Here is a 20,461-nt window from a genome sequence, read left to right as displayed (position 1 = left end):
TTCCTGCATTTTTGGATCCTGAGATCTACAATCAACTGCCGACTGGGTGACAGGCTGGATTCTTGATCCTTGCAGTCCCCCCATGTTTGGCCATCGAACGTGTGCCGGCCCTTAGCTATGCGATGGGCCGTCCACGACATGCCCCGTTGCTCCAGGGGTGGCCGTTGAGCTATACGCTCCAGGGCACACATATGACCAGGCTCTATGTCTGTCACAGTGTGCCAGGCCGACAGCCATGCCGTAACTGCGGACATTGGTTCTGTCCAGGATGCCTCCAGCCGGTGGTCACAGGACAGGCAAGTAGCAGTCCCCTCGTTTCGGCAGGGTGGTGCGGCTGGTGCATTCCTGGGGAGGTTGAGCGGGGGTCTGCCCTGCTTTCCTCTCTTCCTTCCTCCCCCTCCTTCCCCGCGTTCTAGGTGGTCGGCCGTGAGGTGGGGGGTCTGCCTGGGGGGCTCCATCCTGTGGCTGGGGGCTGTGTCTGCTATCTGGGGTGCTGTGTAATTACTGCCGTGTGTGCGGGGGGGCCTGCCGGGTGTTTGCTTTGTCTTTTCTGCAACATCGCGGCCGCCATTTTGCCGGCGCCGGGCGCCTTCATTAGTGATCGGCGGCCATTTTCTTGAAGCCTGCATGCTGTTTTTGCATGTCGGTGGCCATTTTGGATGGGGTTTTTGCCTCTAGTGGCCAGAATAACAGCGTGAATGGCTCCAGCACATTTTCTAAGGGACGGCACAGCACGGACAGCGATCTGGGGCAGACAGCAGCAGTACAGCCTGGTCGGGTGGAGAGTCCTCTGGGGGGTCCCCTGTTCTCTGCTGCGGCCGGGGGGGGGGGGGGTGGTCTGTGGATCTTGCCTTGCAGTCCAAGGGTGGCTATTGGGTGGCTCAGAACGGCATCCGAACCGGATGCCTCTACCCCAGACATGCCGGAATTAACCCTCAGTGCCCCTGTTCCTGCGGCCTCTTAATATTCTTTTTATTTTCTGATAGATAGGCATATACTTCGTACCCCTATATTACTAAAAAATAAAAGAGAGCCAATAGCAGAGAAGAAATCCATGGTATGTACTTCCGTATTTACCTTTAACTCCTTACCCACGTTCCTGCGGCCTCTGTGGATGCCATGACGGCAGTCCTTGAGGCGTTTGTTGCCAGGATTGAAGTGGCGTGTGGCCAGAGGGGGGTAAAAAGCACCCCCTCCCCCCACCTTCTTCTAGGGATGCCTCCGACACCGAATCGGGCCCTGCTACTGCTTCCGACCCTGGATCCGTGGTGTCGGAGGATGCAGGCCTAGTCCACACAGACAGCGAGGGCGACTCTGCTTCAGGGTCAGCGCATGATAGGGCGCTAGTGGGAGCTCTTATCACTGCGGTGCAGGATACTCAAAAAATTGAGGATTCGGCGGAGACAGAGATGTCGGTCCCTTTTGGGTTCCGTAAGCCCGCCCGCACTGCGAAAGTGTTTCCTTGTGTTCCGTATCTGGAAAAAAATTTGTACAAGGAATGGGATCGGCCGCAAAAAGTTTTCTGTTACAAAATGCTTTGCGGTCCGCTACCCTTTTAAGGAGGACTTCCTAAAGAAGTGGACCTCTCCTCTGTCAGTGGACCCCCCCTGTGTCCAGGCTGAACAAGGCGACCACGTTGCCTATAGAAGGGGCTCCCGCTTTAAGGACCCCACAGATAGGAGAGCCAAGGCTGTGGCCCGCTCCATGTTCACAGTGGTGGGGTCGGCGGTGAGACCGGTCTTGGCCGGGGCTCTAGTGTCACAGACACTTACTGAACGGGCAAAGTTGTTGCTTCAGGAGTTGGAGGCGCATAATGCCCCCAAGGACTGTGTGGCGCTGGCTGACCAGTTGGTGCAGGGCCTAAAATTTGTCTGCGAGTCGGCCCTGGATACGCTTCCCCTTTCTCTCCAGGGCCTCGGCCTACGCGGTAGTGTTCTGCCGCCTAGTCTGGCTGAAGTGTTGGTCTGCAGACCAGTCTTCTAAAAAGGCCTTGGTGGACATCATAAAAAATACCACGGGAGGTAAGAGCACTCTGCTCCCACAATCTGGTAAAGGTAAGGAGCCTCGCCGTAGGCAGGGGCCCTCCTTTACCGCCCCCAAGCGTTTTTTTCATCCGCCCGGTGCTTCCGCATGAAGGTCTGCCCCCGCCCCTCTCTCGGCTCGGTGGAGGTCTCTTCTTTCCGACCGCTGGGTTTGCGAAGTAGCTTCCTCGGGGTACAAGATATAGTTCCTCTTGTCCGCCAAACAGATTTTTTCCTTCCAACCTCCAGCTTCCTATGGGTCCTCGGGAGGCCCTGTTTGGGGCTGTTCAGGATCTGCTGGTCAGGGGGGTTATCGTGTCGGTTCCTTTACTGGAACGGTTTCAGGGGTTTTACTCCCATATGTTTGTAGTCCAAGAAGGAAGGGGTCCGTCCAATCCTGGATCTCAAGGCCCTCAACTGTTTTGTCAGAGTGCAAAAGTTCAGGATGGAGTCGGTTCGCTCTGTAGTGGCAGCACTCCATCAGGGGGATTTTCTTTTCTTTATCGGAAGGTGCCACGGTTCGTGGCCAGGTCAAGAGACCCGTGTGCGGACACATCAGACGCATTGGTGGCTCCGTGGGGTCACTATCGCCCAATCTACACCTTCCCTCCTCTGAAGCTTCTTCCTCATCTGCTGCGCAGAGTGGGAGCCGAGGGGATACCAACAATCCTAATCACTCTGGATTGGCCTCGCCGCCCCTGGTACGCGGATCTGGTGCGTCTGGTGTTCCTTGGCGCCTGCCTCTGCGAGAGGATCTTCTGTCGCAGGGTCCCATCTTTCATCCGGCTTTACAGTCGTTGGCTTTAACGGCGTGGCTATTGAAAGCCAGGTGCTGAAGGATCGAGGCCTGTCGGACTCTGATCTCTACCATGCTGCGGCCGCGGAAGTCTACTTCACTGATGATTTACCATCGTACGTAGAAGGCTTGCATCTCTGTGTGAGGAGATGAATTGGCACCCCTGTACATATGTGATGTCCTGTATTCTGCTGTTCTTACTGCGTGGAATGGATCAGGCTCTCGCCTTAAGTACGATTAAGGGTCAGATTTCGGCCTTGGCCGTTTTCTTTCAGCGACCCTTGGCGGCGCACTCTCTGGTGCGTACGTTTGTACAGGGGGTTCGACATGTGGCCCCTCCTGTGCGTCCTCAACTGCCTCCATGGGACTTGAATTTAGTTCTCTCTGTGCTTCAACAGTCTCCGTTTGAGGACATTAGGGAAATCCCTTTATTGACTCTTTCCCAGAAGGTGTTTTTTCTGGTGGCAATTACATCGGTCAGACGGGTTTCTGAATTAGCGGCCTTGTCTTGCAAGGCCCCTTACTTGGTCATCCACAGGGATAAGGTGGTGCTGCGGCCGCAGCCGCCAATCCTTCCCAAGGTTGTTTCGGCCTTTCACATTAATGAGGACATTGTTCTTCCATCCTTTTGTCCTCGGCTGGCGAACCCAAAAGAGGCTGCGTTGCATTCCTTGGTCGTGGCTCGAGCCCTACGGGTGTTCCCGTCTGCTAGGGCTCCGTTTCAGAGGTGACTGGTCCTAAGAAGGGTCTGGCGGTCTCGTCAGCCACCATTTCTAGGTGGATCAGGCAGGTCGTGCTTAAAGCCTATGCCCTAAAGGGGCGGACGCCCCCCTTCCCGGTTACGGCGCATTTGACCAGGGCGATTGGCAACTCTTGGGCTTTCCACCATCAAGCGTCTGTTTTACAGGTGTGTAAGGCAGCAACCTGGTCGTCAGTCCACACCTTCTCAAAGTTTTACAAGGTGGATGCGAGTGCATCTTCAGATGCCTCGTTTGGCCGCAAGGTTTTGCAGGCGGCTGTTTAAGGTTGAAGTTTCTCCGTTGAGGAACTCTGGTTTGGCGTGAAGTTGGTTTGCTGTGTTTTCCCCACCCCTTGATTTTTGACACTGCTTGGGGACGTCCCTAAGGTCAATTGCTGCTGTGTCCGTCCATGAACGTAAAATCCATTTCTCCGAGTTCATGGACGGACACAGCAGCCTTTGACCTTAGGGTTATATCCGCTTCCTTCCAGGAGAGTTAGGCAGAAAAAAAAGCACTTTAATAGCTGGATTCAGAAAGATTTACGCCGGCGTATCAGTAGATACGCCGACGTAACTCTGAATCTGCGCCGTCGTAAGTTTAAGTGTATTCTCAAACTGAGATACACTTAAACCTAGCCAAGATACGACAGCCTGCGCCGTCGTATCTTAGGGTGCAATATTTAGGCTGGCCGCTAGGTGGCGCTTCCGTTGAGTTCGGCGTAGAATATGTAAATCCCTAGATACGCCGATTTACGAACGTACGTGCGCCCGTCGCAGTAAAGATACGCCGTTTACGTAAGGTGTTTTCCGGCGTAAAGTTATTCCATTAAATAGCTGGCCTAGTCAATGTTAAGTATGGCCGTCATTACCGCGTAAAAATGTGAAAATTTTACGTTGTTTGCGTAAGTCGTCCGTGAATAGGGCTGGACGTAATTTACGTTCACGTCGAAACCAATACATCCTTGCGGCGTACTTTGGAGCAATGCACACTGGGATATGTACACGGACGGCGCATGCGCAGTTCGTAAAAAACGCCAATCACGTTGGGTCACGAGTAATTTACATAAAACACGCCCCCCATCCTCATTTGAATTAGGCACGCTTACGTCGGCCACATTTACACTACGCCGCAAGTTAGGAGGCAAGTACTTTGTGAATACAGTACTTGCCTCTCTGACTTAAGGCGGCGTATCGTAAATACGATATGCTACGCCGCCTTAAAGATGCGGCGCCCTACTTGAATCTGGCCATAAGTGTTAACACTTTCCTCGGTGCAGCTCCTCCCAGGGGGCGTGGCTCCCCGGGTATAACCCACACCATGCTCTAGCAGCCTCAGTTCGTAACAAGCAGTACAAAGGAGGGGTGGGTGCCGTGTCCGTCCATGACCTCAAATGGATTTTACGGTGAGTACAAAAATCCTATTTTCGCTTCCGTTCATGGACGGACACAGCAGCCTTTGACCTTAGGGACGTCCCCAAGCAGTGTCAAAAATTTCGAGGGGTGGGAAAAACACAGCAACCAAGCTTACACCCCAAACAAAGCCGGAGTTACTCAACGGAGGAACTCCAACTTTAAACTGCCGCCTGTAACACCTTGCGGCAGAAGCATAACCTGTCGGATCCACCTAGAAATGGCGGCCGACGAGACTGCCAGACCTCTTTTAGGACCAGACACTGACACAAACAGTGAGTCCGACTTCCGGAACGGAGCCGTAGCAGACAAGTACAATCGAAGAGCCCGAACCACATCCAGGAAATGTAAAGTGGTCTCCTTGGGTTCTTCGGCCGAGGACATAAGGATGGAAGAACAATGTCCATATTAAAGTGAAAAGCCGAAACGACCTTCGGGAGAAAAGGCTGCAGTCGCAGCACCACCTCATCCTCATGGATGGCCAAGTAGGGAGCCTTGCAGGACAAGGCCACCAGTTCAGACACCCGTCTGCTCGATGTAAGAGCAACCAGAAAAAACACCTATTGTGACAGAGTCAACAAAGGGATCTTCTGAACGTCCCCAAAGGGAGCATCCTGAAGCACCGAGAGGACCAAATCCAAGTCCCATTGGAGCAGTGGAGGGCGCACAGGAGGGGCCACATGTCGGGCCCCCTGCCCAAACGAGCGCACCAAAGGGTGCGTTGCCAATGGCCGCTGAAAGTAAACAGCCAGAGCGAAATCTGACTCATAACCGCACTCAAGGCGAGAGCCTGATCCACTCCCTGCTGTAAAAACAGCAGAATCCGGGACACCACGTATGTACGGGGGTGCCACTTCATCTCCTCACACAGAGATGTGGGCCTACCACGTATGATGGTAGAAACCACCGAGCCTGACAGGCCCCTGACCTTCAACACCAGGCTCACAACAGTCACGCCGTTAAAGCCACCGACCGTAAAGCAAGATGGAAGATCGGACCCTGCGACAGAAGATCTTCTCTCAGGGGTAGACGCCAGGGGGCGTCTGCCACCAGACGCACCAGGTCCACGTACCAGGAACGGCGCGGCCAGTCTGGGGTTAACAGGATTGTCGGAATCCCTTCGGCTTCCACTCTGCGCAGCAGGCGAGGAAGAAGCTTCAGAGGAGGGAAGGTGTGAATCAGGCGATAGTGACCCCAAGGCGCCACCAACGCGTCCGCCCACGGGTCCCTCACCTGGCCACGAACCATGGCACCTTCCGATTGAGACGGGACGCTGGAAAGTCCACGTCTGGAGTGTCCCACTTTTGGCACAGACTCAAACACCTCCGGGAGTAGAGACCATTCTCCTTGGTCTAGCGTTTGGCGACTTAGTTAGTCGGCTTGCCAATTCTACACTCCCGGAATGTACACGGCCGATAGAGCCAGAACGGACCATTCGGCCCACCGAAGGATGTGTGCGACCTCAGTCGCCACAGCTGAACTCTGTGTGCCTCCCTGATGATTGACGTACGCCACGGCCGTGGCGTTGTCGGACTGGATCCTGACCGGTCGGCCCTGCAGATCCAGGGACCACCCGGCAAGGCACAGCTTGATTGCTCGGAGCTACAGAATATTGCTCGGCAGGCTGGACTTCTCCTGAGTCCAGCACCCCTGGGCTGACTGGATGCCCCAAACGCCCCCCAGCCGGAGAGGCTGGCATCCGTCGTGACCACTGTCCAGCGACACGATAGAAAAGACTTCCCGGTCCGAAGCACCGGAGATGTCAGCCACCACACCAGGGAAGACATGACCAGATGGCTCAACCGAATATGGTAATCTAGAGAAGATGGGAGCTTGTCCCAACGTGACAGAATTACCTTCTGTAGCTCCCCGGTGTGGAATTGGGCATAAGGAACTGCCTCGAAAGAGGCCACCATCAGACCCAGAACCCTCATGCAGAAATCAAAGAGACGACCACTTCTGGGTCAACAACTGCTGCACCGCAGAATGCAGTGTCTGGAGCCTCTCCGTTGTGAGAAAAACTCACGCCTCTGCGGAATCCAGGACTAGCCCTAGGTATTCCAGACGCAACCAACACTGACTTCTGGATATTCAGAAGCCAGCCAAACTCTTGGAGACTGACACGTGATAGACACGTCCTCTTCCAATTCCGAGCCTGAGGAAGCTCTCAGGAGCAGGTCGTCCAGATATCCCACGATAGCGATCCCTCGCTGTCTCAGCAGGGCCAGTATCGGGGCGAGCACCTTGGTAAAAACCCGTGGTGCAGACACCAAGCTGAACGGGAGGGCCACAAATTGAAAACGGTCCTCCCCGACCGCAAAGCGCAGAAATCTCTGGTGCTTTGAGCATATGGGAACATGCAGGTACGCGTCCATGACATCCAAGGACGCCAGAAAGTCCCCCTGATGGAGTGCCGCTATTACCGAGCAAATCGACACCATCCTGAATTTTTTCACTTTGACAAAACAATTGAGGGCCTTTAGGTCCAGGATTGGACGGACCCCAACCTTCTTGGGGACTACAAACAGAATGGAGTAAAACCCCTGAAACCGTTCCATCGAGGGAACCGGCACAATCACTCCCCTGTCCAGTAGATCCTGGACAGCTCCTGACAGATCCTTTCGGCGATCCGGAGGAAGCTGGAGGTTGGAAGGAAAAAATCTGTTTGGTGGACAAGAGAGAAACACCATCTTGTACCCTGAGGAAACTACTTCGCAAACCCAACGGTCGGAAAGAAGGGACCTCCACCCGAGACACGGGTGGGGGCAGACCTTCACACGGAAGCAGGCTTGCGGTACCAGGTGCGCTTCTGCCCCGCAGCGGGGGCCCAGCACCTTACAAACTTTACTCGCCGCACGAACGCTTGGGGACAGTAAAAGAGGGCCCTCGCTTACGGCGAGGCTCTTTGCCCTTCCCGGACTGTGGGAGCAGTATGCCCCCACCACCCATGGCATCCTCAATGATGCCATCCAGGGATGCCCCAAAAGGCAGTTCACCCTTAAAGGGTAAACCCATCAAGGCCTTCTATGAGGACTGGTCCGCAGACCAGCATTTCAGCCACACAAGGCGGCGCAGTACCACCGTATACGCGGAAGCCCTGGAAAGCAAGGGGAGCGTATCCAGGACAGACTCACAAATTCTAGACCCTGAACCGATTGTTCAGCCAGGTCCTTACCGGTCTCGGAAGCACCCTGCGCCTCAAGATCCTGCAGCAAAAAGCTTCGCCCCACCAGTCAGAGTCTGACATTAGAGCCCCGGCCAAAACCGGTCTCACAGCCGAACCCACTACTGCGAAGATGGAGCGGGCCACAGCCTCCACTCTCCCATCCACGGGGTCTTTAAAGGCAGGAGCCCCATTCACAGGCAATGTGGTGGCATTGCTCAACCTGGACGTAGGAGAGACCCACTTTTCTAAAAAAAAGTCCTCCTCAAAGGGATAACGGACCGCAAAGGCAAAAACAGTCTGCGGTGTATCCCATTACTTGTACAACAAACTGTCCTAAAAAGGAACACAAGGAAACACTTTCAGTGCGTGGCGGTTTTGCGGGACCCAAAAGGGACTGGCACATCAGGTGCCCCCGCCATATCCTTAAGTGTCTGAGCATCACGCCCGCAGAAATAATAGCTCCAACAATTCCTATCAGCAACCGACCCTGAAGCAGAGTCATCCTCACTGTCCGCATGGGTTAAGCCCGCATCCTCTGACAATACAGACCAGAGACAGATGTCAGAGATATCCCCCGAAGCAGGCGCTTTTATACCCCCCATCTGGCCACTAGCCGCTTCAAACCTGGCGAGAAACGCCACCAGGACAGCCGACATAGCCTCAGCAGATGTGGCAGGGGGAGGGGCACCAAGGGTCAACTCAGGCATCGCAGAGACAGAAGTACCCGTTCAGGCACCACAGTGCCCCACCGCTGAGTCACCCTGAACCAGGCCCGGATTGGCCAATCGGGAGAACCAGGATACTTCCCGGTGGGCTGGTCGGGTTGCAGGCCGCTACCATTTTGTTCAGGAGGGGGGGGCGCAATCAGCCACGGCCACTAGACCAGTTGAATCAGTGTGTGTCAGACAGCGCAGTGACACTTTACAAACTGTGTGCCCGCCGACTCACTGGCTGCCGAGTGTGCTCCTGGCTCCCTTTCCTCCTGTGCGTTTCCTCCCCCCCCCCTCCCCCTCCATGGAGAATTGAGTTGGTTCATTCCACCGGCGTGCGCCGCGTGATGTCACGCCGGTGGCCGGAGGTGAGAAGTGAGAGAGGGAGGACTCGCGCAGGGAGCTGTGAGTGTCGGCGCTTGCAGAGCAGAAGTTGGAACAAGTCATGAGGAGCCTGCTGCGCCTGGCCTGCCTACAGTAACAGTTCCTAGTGCTACTGCAAGAAGAAAACTACTGAAGTCAGACACACACAGTCTGTGTAAAAAGTAAGAAAGTAATGAAATGACTATTGGGGAGGAGGGGGGGGTTGGACTGAGGTGACCATAATTTTTTTTAATAAAAAAATAGTTTAAAAAAATGTTTGTGTTATTTTGAGCTTGCCTTCTGACTAAAAAAAAAAACCCCATTAATTGCAGCCTCACTGTGCCCATCACACGCCGCCACTGTGCCCATGGGATACGGTCCTGTTATTTATTGTTCTAATAAATCTTCACTGTGAAGCTTAGTTACTGTATTTGCACTGAATTGGAAATATTTTCTGAAAAATACTATGAATTACAGGCTGTAGAGAACAGTGCGCCATTGCAAACTTATATTTTGAGGTTTTAATTACATTATTTTAATAGTCGTGAACTAAAGTGGGCTGGTCTAAGGCATGAAACTCCAGGGCTGAAAATGAGTCCCACTCCGGCCCTGCCCTGAACTGCCAGGCAGAACCACCCACCGGTCACAATAGAGACAGAGGCCGCCAGGGTCCTACGTGTGCACTGGAGCTGGCTGCGCAGCGTCCGTCATCCCAGGGAGATTCGCGGTCTTCCAGCAGTGCTAAAACGACCGCACGAGGCCAAACGAAATCCAAGATGGCCACCGTATGAGGAAAAAGCACCACAGGAAAATGGCCGCCGAGCCATAGAAAGCGCGACCACGGCAAAATGGTGGCAGTTGCGCAGTTTAAAATACACAGAGTGACAGCACCCAGTACACACAGTGCTACAAAAACCTGTTGCAAAACACACACAGCCCCCGCTATACACACACACACAGGTCCCGGTGGCAATAAAGAGACCCCAGAAGGCCCCCCCCTCACAGTCGTTGAGGTGGGAGAGGAATGAAAGGAGAGAGGAAAGCAGGAAAACCCTGTCGACCTCCCAGTGGAAATTTCCAGCCATACCACCTTACCTGAACAAGGGGCCACTACTTACCCATCCTGCGACCACCGGCTGGAGGTATCCCAGACAGAACCAAAGTCCGCTAAATGGCACGGCTGTCGGCCAGACACACTGTGACAAGGCCATAGACCGGTCATATGTGTGCCCTAGAACATGACGTTCCCCGGCTGCCCCTGGAGCAATGGGGCCTGTCGTGGACGACCCAGAGCCGAGGGCCGGCACACGCTCGATGGCCGAACATGGGGGGGGGGGGGACTACAAGAGTCAAGACCCAGCCTGTCACCCAGTCGGCAGTTGATAGAAGAATCGCAGGATCCAAAAATGCAGGAACAAAATAACAAAAAGCGAGAAAAAAAAAAAAAAAGCAAGAAAAAACCTCCAGAGTACAGGACTCCAGAGTGCCTGTCCTCTGACGTTAAGCAGAGAAAAACTGAGGCTGCTAGAGCAGGGTGTGAGTTATACCCGGGGAGCCACACGGAGGAAAGTGTTAACACTTAAAGTGCCTTTTTCTGCCTAACTCTCTTTTTCTGCCTAACTCTCCTGGAAGGAAGCGGATATAACCCCAAGGTCAAAGGCTGCTGTGTCCGTCCATGAACGGAAGAGAAATAGGATTTTTGTACTCACCGTAAAATCCATTTCTCTGAGTTCATGGATGGACACAGCACCCACCCCTCCTTTGTTTGTACTGCTTGTTTACGAACTGAGGCTGCAGAACAGAGAATGGGGGGGGGGTTTACCGGGGGGAACCACCCCCTGGGAGGTACTGTGCTGTGTTTAACACTTAACATGTTGTTTTTCTGCCTAGTCAATCTCCTAAAAGGGAGGATAATACCCTAAGGTCAATTGCTGCTGTGTCCGTCCATGAACTCAGAGAAATGGATTTTACAGTGAGTACAAAAAAAAAAAAACAATTTTTCCCCCACATATGTTACAACTTACCTTGATTGGAAACAGAATAGGAAACCATGAAAACATCCCTGGAGAATGCGTCTCAGGGCAAATACCTGCAGAGGACAAATGCAAAAAGTAAAATGTAATGTAAAAACGTAAAAGTCATGACACAGAGGCTGTCAAAAATTGTGTGTGGCCATGTAATGAAGATAAAAACAATGCAATACTAACTCAGAGTAACATCTTTGTAGAGCACCGTCTGGAAATATCCTGCAAAACCATGCAGCACTGTATTCAGCTTTACAGAGTATTTAAGGCAGCGGTAACGGTTATTATCGATCACAGCATCTAGAAAGAAAAAACACATTAGGATAATTCCATGCATTTGTGACCAGATATTTATACAAAGCTGCTTCCAGTCCTCTCCCTAAATAAAACACACACACACAAACTTAGGGCTAACAGGACTGCAAGGTAATAATTTTATTTAGCGACAGGGGAGAGCTTTAACAAAGTGTCCGAAGCCATGTTTTGAAGCAAGTGTAAAGAGGCCCTAATGTGTGTTAAAGCCGAAGCAAGTGTAAATGAGCCCCAAGGCCGGGTTTACACTGGTACGACAAGACAGTCTGGATCTGACTTTGCCCTGTAACTTGAAGTCTGATTTCAACGAACAGGAATCAGACTTAGATCCAACAATACCAGGCACTGTGTCTGTTATGAATCTTTAGGGTGGAACTCCACATGAAAAAAAAACAAATGAAAAAGAAATAAAAAACCAAGACAAACACATGGGTTCCCCATCCAAGAGCATACCAGGCCCTTCGGTCAGGTATGAATTGTTAAAGGGAACCCATGCGTTTTTTTTTTTTTTTTTTTAATAACAGAGCCCTATCCGAGCACACAGCTCGGCAGGTCAACAAAGGAGGTGGGGGCAAGCAAGCGCCAACAGTATGGTTGATACGAGGATGATCCCAAAACCATCTTTATATGCACTTCATGTTGTAATGAAGAGAACAATTGTATTTTAAACAGACTTTGATTGCTCCTATTCTCACCTATAAAGTCTCATCCCCGTTTTAGACCCCTTTCACACTGGGGCACTTTTTAGGAGTTTTAGCGCTAAAAACAGTGCCAGTAAAGCGCCTCTCATGCCTTCCCAGTGTGAAAGCATGAGTGCTTTGACAGTGGGGCAGTGCACTTGCAGGACAGGGGAAGAAGAAGAAAAAAAAAAAAAATAGTCCTGCGAGCGGCATCTTTGGGGCAGTGCAGGAGCGGTGTTCTACACTGCTCCCAAAATGCCCTGCCCATTGATATGAATGGGCAGTGTTGCTGAAGCACCTGCAAAGGGCTTTGGCAGTGCCACAACACAGGTGCTTTTAACCCCTTTCTTTGACTGCTAGTGGGGTTAAAAAGCGTCTCGCTAGACGGAAAAAAAACACTGTAAAACCTTGCTTAAACTAGCGGCGCTTTGCCGTTAACGAACCCCTGTCCCAGTGTGAAAGTAGCCTAAGGGACAGAATAGGATTCCACTTTGGGGATGAGGTGCCCAATGATCACACCCTTCATCACTAGTTATACTACATACTAATAAAAGATACGCTGGAAACTATGACAAAACACACAAGTCCATTTTCCAAAGCTCAAATATTTTCTTTGATTTCATAAAAAAATCACTTGAAGTGTTTTGTTGACTAGCCAACCAGCTCTGTCTGGAGCTGAACCAAGAAAACTCCAGTACAAAATAAAACAAATTCCCTAGGGAAGAAAAAATAAATAAAATAACTCCCCCATCAAGTCCTCCTTATCTCCCCCCCCCCCTTTTTCCTCCAGAGTACAGAATTGCAGTCCTTCATACACTGAAAGGCAAACCATGTTTCTGTGGCAGAAAAAAACAGTTTAGGTGGCAGGGAGTCTTTTTGGAAGAGGTTCTTATTATGTTCTAGAACTGTAACCGTGTAAGATTATGGTTATTGCTCTACGATTTTGTATTCCTTTTCGTATGGCCTGGGGTTTTTTTCATTTGTCTTTTCATTGCATTTTATACTTTAATAAAAACATTAAAGATATTAAATACATCAAAACACATTTTGAATGCATTACAAGAAACCTAAATCTGCTACTCTATGTATAGTAGACCTTATTTCCCCTCACCTGTATTTGGATGCTTGAATGTGAAACACTGTAATGGTTCTGCAAGCTGGTGGAAGTTGTGCAGTCGAACAACATAGGGCATCTCAAACTGGGCCTGCAATATAAAAAAGGGAGACAAGGTGATTAACTCAGATGGCAGAAAAAGCATAAAAAAAAATATAAAAACCACAAAAACCACACACCCCACTATATCTACACTGCTCAAAAAAATTAAAGGAACACTTTTGAATCAGAACTCCTGGGATAGTGATCTGGTCAGTTAAGTAGCAGAGGGGGGAGGAGTGTATACAGGGGGTTGTTAACTTCAACAGCAAAGCAGCTAAAACTGATGAACAACGGAACGGGTGCACTAGATGGGCAACAATGAGACGACCTCCAAAACAGGAATGTTTTTTCAGGTGGAGGTGTCTGAATTTTTTTTTCCCTAATCATCTTTTGACTGTTTTTCACTAGTTTTGCATTTGGCTAGGGTTAGTGTCACTACTGGTTGCACGAGGCGATACTTGGACTCTATAAAAGGTTGCACAGACAGTCTAACTCTTCCATCTTCCACATCAATACGTGTCATTGCCAGAAGGTTTGCCGTGTCTCCCAGCACAGTCTCAAGAGCATGGAAGAGATTCCAGGAGACAGGCAGTTACTCTAGGAGAGCTGGACAGAGCCGTAAAAGGTCCTTAACCCATCAGCAGGACCGGTATCTGCTCATTAGTGCAAGGAGGAACAAGATTAGCACTGCCAGAGCCCTACAAAATGACCTCCAGCAGGCCACTGGTGCGAATGTCTGACCAAACATTCAGAAACAGACTTCATGAGGGTGGCCTGAGGGCCCAACATTCTCTAGTGTGCTCTGTGCTCACTGTGGAGCTTGATTGGCATCTTCCATTGAACGCCAGAATTGGCAGGTCTGCCACTGTTGCCCCATGCTTTTCACAGATGAGAGCAGGTCCACCCTGAGCATATGTGACAGACGGAAAGGGTCTGGAGATGCCGGAGAACTTTATGCTGCCTGTAACATCGTTCAGCATGACCAGTTTGGTGGTGGGTCAGTGATGGTCTGAGGAGGCATATCCATGGGACGCACAGACCTCTACAGACTACACAATGGCACCCCGACTGCCATTAGGTATCGTGATGAAATCCTTGGACCCATTGTCAGACCCTACACTGGTGCCGTGGGTCCTCGGTTCCTTCTGGTGCACGACAATGCCCGGCCTCATGTGGCGAGAGCATGCAGGTAGAGGATAAAGAAATTGATATCATTGAATGGCCCCCACACTCACCTGACCTCAATACAAAAGAACACCTCTGGGACATTGTTTTGGTGCATCCGGTGCCGCCAGGTTGCACCCCAGTCCGTTCAGGAGCTCAGTGATGCTCTGGTCCAGATCTGGGAGGAAATACCCCAGGACACCATCCGTTGTCTCATTAGGAGCATGCCCTGATGTTGTCAGGCATGCATACAAGCACTTGGGGGCCATACAAACTACTGAGGACCATTTTGAGTTGTTGCAATGAAATTTCAGCAAAATTGACTAGCTTGCTGCATAATTTTTTCACTTCCATCCTTTCATTCCTGACACATTACCCAGTCCATATCAGCATGGATATCCAGCATGAGATTTTTGCCGTTGAGATCCGATTTGTTTTCAAAGTGTTCCTTTAATTTTTTTTTGAGCAGTGTATATTATAACTGCTATTAGCAAATTATATATTTTTAAAGCATCTAGTGAGTATCTAGGTAGCTAGCTAGCTAAGCTTACACAGAAGAAAGATAGAAAACAAGATAAAATATTGATGGCTTAGGTTCCATATACACACACACACACCATCACTAGGCCCCCCCCCCCCCCCCCCCAAGAACATGTTCTCAGTAAGATCTAAATAATATATTAACTCAAAATATTTCATGTGTACAAGCATGTAGTGAAGCATTTTCTTTGCACTTAAATGGATGATGCCTGCTGCTTGACACCAACACTCCAGCACCTGTTCTTGTTAAATGTTCCCCAAAGAGGACTCCCATTTTATATGGGCGAACAAAACGGAGCGGTCACTGAAAGTTTTACAGCAATGAAAAGAAAGTGTATCTAATATATCAGGATTAGGCAATAAATGTGCATTACCAAGCATCAGATAAACTGTCTTCATGTTCAGTACATGCATGCAAAGCAACGTGTAAAACACCCAATAGATGATTACATTTTATTTTCTTCCTTCAGTATTAAAGGGGTTGTAAAAAAAAAAAAAAAAAAAAAAAAAAAAAAAAAAAAAGTGTCTCTAAATAGCTTCCTTTACCGTAGTGCAGTCCTCCTTCACTTACCTCATCCTTCCATTTTGCTTTTAAATGTCCTTATTTCCTCTGAGAAACCCTCACATCCTGTTCTGTGTGTAACTCCACACAGTAATGCGAGGCTTTCTCCCTGGTGTGCAGAAAGCCTCTTGAGGGGGGGGGGGGGGGGGCGAGCAGGCAAGTCAGGACACTCTACTTTGCAGATAAAGGAGCTGCGTGTTAGTGGGCGTCCTGACACTCCTGTGAGTTAAGTGAAGGAGGACTTCACCAAGGTAAAGGAAGCTATTTAGGGAAAACATTTTTTTACTTTTACAACCCCTTTAATGGGGGGAATGGCTCGCGCAACGTTATTGTGTTCTGCCAGGGTGGGGCGATTGCAGGCAACCTTCCCTGCCAGCAGAACACAATGATTACTGCTATTGGCTATAGATACCAGAAGTATTCGCATGTTAAAAAAAAAAAAAAAAAAAAGAAGAAGAGGATGGACTGGTTGTACCCAAGTTGATCACTGGAAGTTGGGTACAATCAGCCTGCCCATGGATGGATTAAATCTTGGCTGGTCCCTGCTGAACCAACTAAGTTTCAATCCAAGTATGACCAGCTAAACACAAGTATAAAATTGTCACATGGATCACAGCAATCCCTTGACAACACCTTAGGCCTGGTTCACACGGTTGTGGGTGGTTGCTGCTGCCGGTTCACACCCGTTCTCGCAGCTAACCTCACAAAAAAAATATACAAAAAAAAAAAAAAAAAAAAAAAACACAGGAAATGCACACATGCCATTAATCGTAATGGCACCCAAAAGGCACTCACTTGGTAAAATATTCCGACCATAGTTTAAATCCTGGCAGGTTCAGCAGGGGCCAGCTGAGAGTCAAACCACATATGGGCAGATTCAATTGACTTGGGTACAACCAGCATGTTGGATTGGCAGCACGCAATTATTGCCAGTGGCTATAGCTGCTAGCAATAATCACTGTGTTCACCTAGCAGGGACAGCTCCTGGCTCCCCCTCCTTGGGAGAAAACAGCTCAGCAAATGTGTTCATGGGGGAATAAAACTAAACTATTTTTGTTCCTAAACCCATGGAGGAAGACAATAAAAATAGCAACATCTTTGGCCTGCTTTTTGTACTTGCCCTACCACCCTAAAATCTTTCTTGGAGTCCATTGAGGGGCACCACAAAAATCAACCAGTCAGGTTTATATTGTCACCACTACCCAGTGTATCTCAGATTTGCGAGAAAGCAACACAAGGGTCGACAAACAATTGACACCTTTTTCTCTATACAATAAAAAAAAAAAAAAATTTTTGCCATCACAGTCTGAGAAGGAGCTTCGACAATTACTTGTTTCTCACTCACCTCTGGGTCTCTGTCTTTTTCTCTGCACGCTCTGACTTCATTGTAAAGTTTAGAGGAAGAGATTGGAGCCAGGTAAGAAGTGTATTCTCCAGGAATACTAACGCCACCCTCTGTTAAAACAAGAAAAGTCTGAGTGAAGCAACAGGAATGGGTCGTGAAAAAATATGGCTGTCATAGAACGTCTGATATACAAGACCCTAAAAACTGTCACTTTTCCATCTTTGCTACATGCATTTTCTATTGAAATGATTAGAAAACCTCAAAACAAAGTCACCACACACTATAAAAATCAGTGTGCACACTAATGCAATATGAAAGCCTGTTAAAATGTGTGGCTAGACATATTAATGTATACTGAGGTGTGTTTCCATTGATTTTGCTACCTGCCATAGATGGATAAAAGTGAACAGGCCCTAAACAAAAGTGAAAGTCAAAAAAACCTTTAAGGAAATGCTGGGCCCCATCCAGACACTCAGGGGACAGTTCGTTGTCTCCAAATGACCCCAAGAGTTCACTGACAATGATATCGGCTTTCTCTGGAGGATTCCACTCTCGCATGTCAGTGGACACAACAGTTACTTGACTACCCCATTCTTCATAGCGCCATCCTTCCAACCTGCAAAACAGATCAGAAATAGTAATAGGAGGGTGTCATGATGTTAGTAATCAGTAGAATTCTGTTTCTCAAACTCACGTGATTACTGCATTAGGATTCTTCTCCACAGCATATACTTTAATCTTGCGCTCTGCTTGCTTGGCAGCTCTCAGGGATGCATTTACCAGAGGTCCCCGGCCTGCTCCAAGAACCATCAAAATCCTATGATCAAAAATTTAATATTTAAAGTGGTACCAAAGGCAAAATCATAAATGGCATATCAGGGCTCAAAATTTCAAGTCTTAAGTCACTAGCCAGGCCTCAAGGGTTACTCGCCACCAGTTGCCCCCGCCCTACCCCCAATTCTGCCGCCAATCACGCCCTCATAAATTCTCTCATGAAATGACACTTAATATTTTTGTAACTTCTGCATAAAACATTTAACAACTTTATTAGTTCCCCTCAGCACAGCCTCAACTGTGCCCATCAATACAGCCTCACCGTGCCCCCAATGGCAGCCAGATCATGACAGGATGAAGAGGAGAGCAGTCAGATCGCAGAGCAATATAGCCCGCTGTTAGAACTTACATTGACATTTCCTTCGCTCTGCTCGCTCACACAGCCTCACTTCCTCCTGACCCCGCGCCTGAGAGAACACATTCCAGCATTGGACACGCATTCTGTCTACTACAGACGCGGGGTCAGGAGGAGGCGGCGGGGCTGTGTGAGCGAGCAGAGTGGAGGAAAAACGGGGTTACTTACCGGTAACATCCCTTTTCCAGGAGTCTTTCAGGACAGGTACTGTAGAGAGACACAGGCTCCTCCCCTCACAGGAAACACCGCCTTCCAATTAGGAATTTAAGCCTCATCCTCCCTCAGCTCCTCAGTTTTTTCCAGAGTACCTCCGGCCAGCTGGGGAGACACAAGAACACGTCATAAAAGTATAAAATTACATCTTACCTGACGGCCTCGTCTGATGAGTTTCCATAATATCCCCTACAACAAAGAGGGTGGGTACCAGTGCTGTCCTGAAAGACTCCTGGAAAAGGGATGTTACCGGTAAGTAACCCCGTTTTTCCCTGTTCGTCTTTCAGGACAGGTACTGTAGAGAGGATAAGCGAGCACCTTACCCTAGGGTGGGACAACTGCTTGCAGTACTTTGCGTCCAAAAGCTTGGTCTTTGGTTGAAAGTAGGTTCAGTCTGTAATGTTTTACAAACGTTGAAAAACTAGACCATGTTGCAGCCTTGCAGATTTGCTCCGGGGAAGCACCAGCACACTCTGCTTGGGAAGTTGCTACTGCCCTGGTGGAATGAGCCTTGATACCCTGTGGAGGCTCTACTCCCCTAGAAGAATAAGCTAGAACAATGGCTGCCCTTAACCACCTGGCTATCGTGCGTCTAGAAGCCCTAGACCCTTTCCTGGACCCAGAAAACAAAACAAATAGTGAATCAGCTTTCCTGAACTGATTTGTGTATTGTAGGACACACCTCCTAACGTCTAGGTTGTGAAACTTGTGTTCCTGTTCCCTCACAGGATTTGAACAAAAAGAAGGCAATGTTATTTCTTGACTTCTGTGGAACTTAGAAGCTACCTTTGGTAGAAAAGCCGGATCCGTCTTAAAAATGATGCGATCCGGAAAAACTTGAAAAAAGGGGGCCCTAATAGATAGGGCCTCGAGTTCGCTCACTCTCCTGGCAGTAGTGATCGCTACTAAAAATACTGTTTTGAGAGTGATCACTTTTAAACTACAATTGTCTAAAGGCTCAAATGGTTCTACTGTAAAGGCCTGAAGAACCAATGAGAGATCCCAAACTGGGAAGTTGGAGGTTTTTACAGGTCTCCGTCTACTCAAAGCCTTAAAAAATCTAGAGACCCAAGGGTCAAATGCTAGTTGTTTTTCAAAAAATACACTTAGAGCTGACACTTGACCCTTCAGCGTGCTAGTTGCCAGCCCTTTATCAGCCCCAGCGTGTAGAAATTCTAAAACAGCCACAGAGCTGTTGACACTGAAGGAGCTTTCTGCGCACCAGATGTTAAACCGTTTCCACACTTTTTGGTAAATGGCTTGTGTCTCCTTTCTACAGCTTAAGAGTGTTTCAACCAGGCGTTCTGAAAACCCTTTGCCCCTCAGCAGCTCTTGCTCAGAAGCCAAGCTGCCAAATTCCACCTCTCTACCTGCGGGCAGCAGACTGGACCCTGTAAAAGGAGATCCTCCCGGATTGGTAGAATCCAAGGAGGTTCTATCGATAAACCTTTCAGGATAGAGAACCATGGTCTCCTGGGCCAATGAGGTGCGATGAGAATCAGTGTTGTGTTCTCCCCCTGCAGTTTCCTTAGGACTGCTGGTATTAGAACCGGAGGGGGGAAAGCATAACACCTGGAGAACTGCCAGGTTTGGGCCAGAGCGTCCACCGCCAGAGCTCCATCCCACCTGTTTAGGGAAAAAAAGAGCAGAGTCTTGGCATTTTCTCTTGAGGCGAATAAATCCACCTCCGGGAGACCCCATCTTTGAGTGATCGCTCTGAAGACTTCTTGATTCAGAACCCAATCGCTCTCCCTCAGTTTCTTCCTGCTGAGGAAGTCTGCGACCTGATTTAATTCTCCCTTCAGATGTATGGCTGAGAGGGACAAGATATTGGCCTCCGCCCATATGAGAATAGACTTTGTCAGATCCCATAAGGACTTGCTCCTGGTGCCCCCCTGCTTGTTGACATAAGCTACTGCGGAGGAGTTGTCTGTCCTGACTCGAACATGCTGTCCCTGCAGCTCCTTCTGAAAGGCTTTGAGGGCTAACTCTATCGCTTTTAGTTCTCTCCAATTCGAAGATTTTTGCGAGTCCTCTTTTGCCCAGCGACCCTGTGTCAGAAGGGAGTCCA

The 20,461-nt window shown here is 49.5% G+C and overlaps 1 protein-coding gene across 1 annotated transcript in view; it reads right to left on the bottom strand.

Moving 5' to 3' along the window:
* Positions 1-20,461, bottom strand: part of PRMT5 (protein arginine methyltransferase 5) — a 61,899-nt gene that overhangs the window by 5,304 nt on the left and 36,134 nt on the right. The window contains exons 11-16 of the mRNA XM_040354271.1: positions 17,683-17,805; positions 17,429-17,604; positions 16,989-17,098; positions 13,333-13,426; positions 11,413-11,529; positions 11,230-11,294 (exon numbers count right to left, since the gene is read on the bottom strand). Coding sequence (XP_040210205.1) covers positions 11,230-11,294; positions 11,413-11,529; positions 13,333-13,426; positions 16,989-17,098; positions 17,429-17,604; positions 17,683-17,805 — 685 coding nt within the window. The remainder of the gene's footprint in view (positions 1-11,229; positions 11,295-11,412; positions 11,530-13,332; positions 13,427-16,988; positions 17,099-17,428; positions 17,605-17,682; positions 17,806-20,461) is intronic.

This window comes from Rana temporaria, chromosome 1, assembly GCF_905171775.1.
Source record: "Rana temporaria chromosome 1, aRanTem1.1, whole genome shotgun sequence".
In the NCBI taxonomy this organism is placed as follows: Eukaryota; Metazoa; Chordata; class Amphibia; order Anura; family Ranidae; genus Rana; species Rana temporaria.
This window is presented reverse-complemented; position numbering and strand designations above follow the sequence as displayed.